The 6,000-nt window shown below is 51.0% G+C and overlaps 1 protein-coding gene across 1 annotated transcript in view; it reads right to left on the reverse strand.

Moving 5' to 3' along the window:
* The window catches only part of LOC118219225 (signal peptide, CUB and EGF-like domain-containing protein 1), a 71,863-nt gene that overhangs the window by 29,425 nt on the left and 36,438 nt on the right, over positions 1 to 6,000 (reverse strand). The window contains exon 7 of the mRNA XM_035402227.1: positions 231 to 347. Coding sequence (XP_035258118.1) covers positions 231 to 347 — 117 coding nt within the window. The remainder of the gene's footprint in view (positions 1 to 230; positions 348 to 6,000) is intronic.

Genomic DNA, 6,000 nt, shown 5'->3' on the forward strand with positions numbered 1-6,000 from the left:
CACTTTGATGCAGTGGCAGCGTGCACACACCTGTATACACACACACACACACACACACATAAACACACACAAATGCTCAGACACTCAGCCTTGCACAGACACCTGTACACACACCTGCATGTGTGCATACAGACACACACAGACACATGCTCAGACACTATGTCTTACATGCGCTTGCACAGGTGTGTGCATACGCACGCACGCACACACACACACACACACGCACGCACCTTTGCAGGTCTTCCCATCAGGCTGCAGGGTGAATCCCACGGGGCAGCTGCAGCGCACCCCGGTGGCCGTGTCCTTACACGTCCTGTCACACCCGCCATTGTTCACCGCGCAGGTTTCTGGGCAAACAGAGAAGCAAGGAGGCGGGAGCAGAATGAACACACACACATAACAGTTATGACTCACGTACCTTGTGCATAAATATAAAATATACACACCTGTACTCCGTACAGACGCTGCACATTCAGTAGACTTTATGAAACGCTCAGTCCTGTTCCCTACTTCCCGCTCCGTTAAGTCTTAAAAATCTGAATTCTGATTGACAGTTTCAGTTCTCAGATAATCCCACTGGTGACCAATAAAAATAAACACATACCCAAAAATCTCAGGTTCTCGGTCGGGGTCTCTTTTTAAAAGCATTTCAAAAACAGTGTAGAAACAGTAGCCCTGTGAGCAGCATTGTGTTAAACGACGAAAGTGTACGGTTCTGTAGAGAGGTGGCCCCCTGTCTCAGTGAAAATGCCATAAAGACTCATTTCAAACAGGGAGGAAAATACAGGAAGCAAACAATAACAAGAATAAAAAGAGTTCCTGTAATGTGGCTTTGGAATCATCCAACAGGCACACGTGTATATTCACACGCATGACACTGCAGGTCATTCCAAAGCACGCGTCGCCAGCACCAATCAAAAGGGTTCGAGGCACATTTACCCATAATGCAACAGGAACAAAAGGTTTCAAAATAAGCTAACAGAAAATAAGTGATTAAAATCAAGCTACTCTACAAACAGAGTGAGCAGATTATGATTGTTTTTTACATAAATGAAGTAGAAATTAGTTTAAGTAATGATAAGGATTTCCTCAACTACTGCATGCATGAACTACAGTATGCGTTAGCAGTCTGCATTTAGAGCCACAATGGATGCAACGGAAGCAGGACTGCAACACGGTGTACAATCCTTCAGATACAGCGGCGTACCTCAATACCAGGTTTAAAAGGCAAGAGCTGATCCCCCATTTTGTGCTGGTTTCCCAACACTTAACATTTCTCACACACAGAACCTCCGTCACTCACTGCTACTCCCAAACACCCTGGTTCACCCCGTTTGACCAGCAAAGCTCTATGAAGGTCCCGTAGTGTTGGCTCATCTCTTTGGATGGAAGCCCTGAAGGCTGACCTGAGGCAACCATAACTAACCACCACTTAAGGCCTGTCACAACTGAGGCATTCATTGTAAAAAAGGGAATACTGGAATGAGATTTGGGGGAGTTTTCCTTTCTTAGCTTCTAGCATCAGAAACCGAAATGGAAATGAATGAACAGAGTTAAAGGGAGAGGTCTGCAGGGAAACAAGAGAACAGATGAGTGCGTGTTGTGGATAGTGTGTGTGTGTGTGTGTGTGTGTGTGTGCATGTGCGTGTGTGTGTGTGTGAGTGCGTGTGTGTGCATGTGTATGTGTGTGGGAGGGAGGAGGGGCAGCGTACAGAAAAACAAACGAGGCCAAATGAAATTGGCGCACTCCCCGTTTTAAATTGCCCCGGCCGGACAGGATACTGCCGTTCAGAGAGGGACCCGGGCCTCATCCATCAGCCTGAGAGGCCTCTGAGCATCTCCCATCCGCAGCATCGGCCCCCCGGCCCAGCTCTCCATCTCCGCTCATTAACCGACTCACAGCAAACCGTCCACCGCTGGACTACACTGCGCTCTGCTTACGGCCCTGCATCAGACACTACAACAGGGGTCTTACACTCCAGACCTGGAGAGTCTCTGCTGTTTATTTATTATTTTTTTTGTTTTTGTTCCAATCAGCAGCCTAATTAGGGCTTGGAAACAAGGTGTGCAGACTACTTAGCCAATCAGTGACTTCAAATTTTAATTAGATTTGAGTTTGAGATGCCTGCATTAGATTGGAGAGTTTGAGATCCATCCATTAGATAATTCACTGAGACATCTGCCATCCAATCACCTCCACTGTCCAGATACTTTGTCTTTTCTATTGTGAGTAAACCAAGTACAAATGAAAACAACATGGCCCTCTTCCCAGAAAATTACCTCCAAAAACCTCGGTTCCCGCTGGTACCACTGGCTGTGTAAATGTGGATAAACGCTCTCTGACCAGAGGGCAGATCCGGTTCTGGAGCCGACTCCGTTAACGCGGAGAGCAAGCAAGCCGAAGCACGGCACAGGAAACACGCGGCGTGAGAAAGAGCCAAAATGGCTGAATATGGAGGCAAGGTTTTTTTTTTATATCTTTCTTTCTGTTTTTACTGGGGGGGGGGGAAACGGTAACTGCGTGTGTCAGGAAGCTGACCGGCGTCGATCCCGAACGCGTGCCGTCTGCGCGGCCAGCTCCAGCGGGCGTGGCGTCTGAGAACACCTCCGTCAGCTCGGCCGCCGCACTTAATCCCGCTCCTCTCCGCTTCATTTACTCTGAAGAACCAGCTTTTTTTTTTTTTAAAGAAACTTATTTTCTCTCCAGACGTCTGACTCTGGGGTTTTTTAATGCAGTGCCAAAAAAGGCCGTGTTCTCCCGTTTCCATTAACCATCCCTAACATCCCTGATCCGGGTAAGACGGCCCGTCTCGTGGCTCGCTGCACGACCAGGAGCTGCGCCTGCCCGCGTATCTGGGTTGCCGATGAGGTCTGCACCCTGCAATTTAGCAGCCGAGACGGAATGCCTCACAGTGGGGTTTCAGGAGACCTGTTCAATCGAGAGAAAAGACAGATGAGTCTTCCAGCGACGGACTCTCGGGCGTGAAACACCTGTTGTCGTGGGACGTAATTGGACCTGCCTGACAGATTGAGTGCGGCCATTTCTGAGAAACTAAAATCCTGTTTTTCGCGCAGACGAACACAAACCTGCGCGGAAGACTTTCCTCCAGAAATGACAACAGGACTTTAACATCTAGGTACACGCCACCTTGGTGTTTTCAAAGGCTGACTGTTGCGGTGCTGTGTCATTTCTCCCATCTGTGACTGTGACCACACAGAGACTGCGCAGACAGCGAACGGCTGCGCAGCCAGGACGCAGACTGTGACCACACTGAGACTGAGACGGCCCGGCGAACGCGCGGCAGCAGTCGGTAAATGACTCCTAAAAGCAGGCCGCCGGGCACGGGGAGCGGGAGAGGGGCTGCGGGGAGCATGCCGTCTGCGCTACAGCCCAGCGCACTCCCGCTGCAGGGCTGAGCGCGCTCGCTAGCCGTCTGCGCTACAGCCCAGCGCACTCCCGCTGCAGGGCTGAGCGCGCTCGCTAGCCGTCTGCGCTACAGCCCAGCGCACTCCCGCTGCAGGGCTGAGCGCGCTCGCTAGCCGTCTGCGCTACAGCCCAGCGCACTCCCGCTGCAGGGCTGAGCGTGCTCGCTAGCCGTCTGCGCTACAGCCCAGCGCACTCCCGCTGCAGGGCTGAGCCGCGCTCGCTAGCCGTCTGCGCTACAGCCCAGCGCACTCCCGCTGCAGGGCTGAGCGCGCTCGCTAGCCGTCTGCGCTACAGCCCAGCGCACTCCCGCTGCAGGGCTGAGCGCGCTCGCTAGCCGTCTGCGCTACAGCCCAGCGCGCTCGCTAGCCGTCTGCGCTACAGCCCAGCGCACTCCCGCTGCAGGGCTGAGCGCGCTCGCTAGCCGTCTGCGCTACAGCCCAGCGCACTCCCGCTGCAGGGCTGAGCGCCCTCGCTAGCCGCCTGCGCTACAGCCCAGCGCACTCCCGCTGCAGGGCTGAGCGCGCTCGCTAGCCGTCTGCGCTACAGCCCAGCGCACTCCCGCTGCAGGGCTGAGCGCGCTCGCTAGCCGTCTGCGCTACAGCCCAGCGCACTCCCGCTGCAGGGCTGAGCGCGCTCGCTAGCCGTCTGCGCTACAGCCCAGCGCACTCCCGCTGCAGGGCTGAGCGCGCTCGCTAGCCGTCTGCGCTACAGCCCAGCGCACTCCCGCTGCAGGGCTGAGCGCGCTCGCCAGCCGCCGAGTCATCTCTGGATCTTTACAGCTCGGAATGATTTATAATGAGCGAAGGGCCCTGTCATTAGCACACTGTGAACAGAGTCCTGCGGCTTGTGCTCTCTACCAGCTGGACCTGTCCCCCCCCCCAAACCCAAACCCAAACCCAACCAGCCCCCCACCCACCCCACTCCCCCCCCCAAACCCAGCCCCCCCCTCCGGGAAACGCACATCCCACGGCTGACACGTTCCACCCCCTCCGCATGCTTCAGCTCCCGATATCACCTGCCCCCAAAATGAGTTCCTCCCCCCCCCCCAACTCAAAGCACTGCACCATATCCTGAAAACCGCGAAACTGCGCAAGAACCTTGGGGAGCCTCCCAGTTTTCTCCCCAGTTTCGCCAAAAACTTTTGCAACTGTCATGGAAAAATGAAGCATGAAAACATGCTTGCAATGCTAACATCGCCTGCAGATTATCATTAATAACATTGCAAAAGTGGTTCCAAATGTAACCGCTATTCTTTTTTAAACTGCATTTAAACAAAGCTGAATAGCTTTCCAGGAACATTCCATGCTACTTTTGACATAAAACGTGTGAACTCACAAACTGACAGTTTTCTTTATAATATCTTTGTATAAAGAAACAGGGCCTTGTCCCAAAATCATATTTGTATCTGATACCACCTCATTTATATATGTGAACACTGCAAGAAATCCCTGCAATATTGCAAGCAGAATTATTTCATGGAGTGTTATGTATCTGATGTCATTTTGATGAATGATTACACACACGTCATTTACGTGACTCCACTTAACTTCTATGACTAAAATGTGACTAAAATAGAACAGGAGAATACAACAGGTCATCCTTGTGTTTTTAAATGCTGCCTGAGACTGTACACCCCCAGGCACAGAATGTCCTCAGGGACTGAATTTCTGGGGCAGTGCATGTTTATCAGACATAGTTCCCAAACTGGAGGGTATGGGAGAGGTTGAGGTGGGTCAAAACATATTACTATACTGCATAAATAATACGCATCGCAGTGACGTTCGTGGTAGTTACATGAAACACTGCACCTGTTACATATTTCATAGTATAAACATGAGTTAAATAAATAAATAAGTGTGTGTATATGTGTATATATATATATATATATATATATATATATATATATATATATATATATATGAACATATGCTAGGCTATATCTTAATAAAAGAAGAAATGTATTCAAAAATATATTTTCTCACAAAAATGGTTTGAAGGCTTAGGAACCCCAGTTTTAGGGTGGGCGTGGCCTGAGACGCTGCCTGTCTGGCAGAAAAGGCCGGGGGGGGGGGGGGGGGGGGAACCCCAAATCTCCTCAGGAGGTGCAAGAGACACACACGGGAGGAGAAGGGCGCTAATTAAAAATGACGGATTAAAATCCGTCGCCAGGGAAACAGTCGGAGGCTCTCCACGGTGACAGGTGGGGATTACTCGACTGCTGGCCGGCAGCCAGAAGAAGAATAAACAAATAAAGAAATAAAAATGGGTTTACAGTACAGTATGTCTGCTTTTACTATGACATTGAACCATCTCCACTGCTAAAAACCTGAGTAGAGGTGATGTTCAGCCCATGCTGGGACAGTCCTGAACCCTGTAGGGCAGTGGTTCTCAAACCTGGTCCGGGGGGACCACTGTTGTGTGCTGGTTTTCATTCCAACCTCAGATGCAATCCCACAGTTTTAACAAGCTGTTTTTTTTAATTTTTTAATGAGGTGCTTTTCAAGTTTCAGAGCTGGAGTCCCCAGCCTTAATCCAGAAAGGGCCAGTGTGGGTGCGCACACCTGATTCCACTA

This window comes from Anguilla anguilla, chromosome 19 (assembly GCF_013347855.1).
Source record: "Anguilla anguilla isolate fAngAng1 chromosome 19, fAngAng1.pri, whole genome shotgun sequence".
Lineage (NCBI taxonomy): Eukaryota > Metazoa > Chordata > Actinopteri > Anguilliformes > Anguillidae > Anguilla > Anguilla anguilla.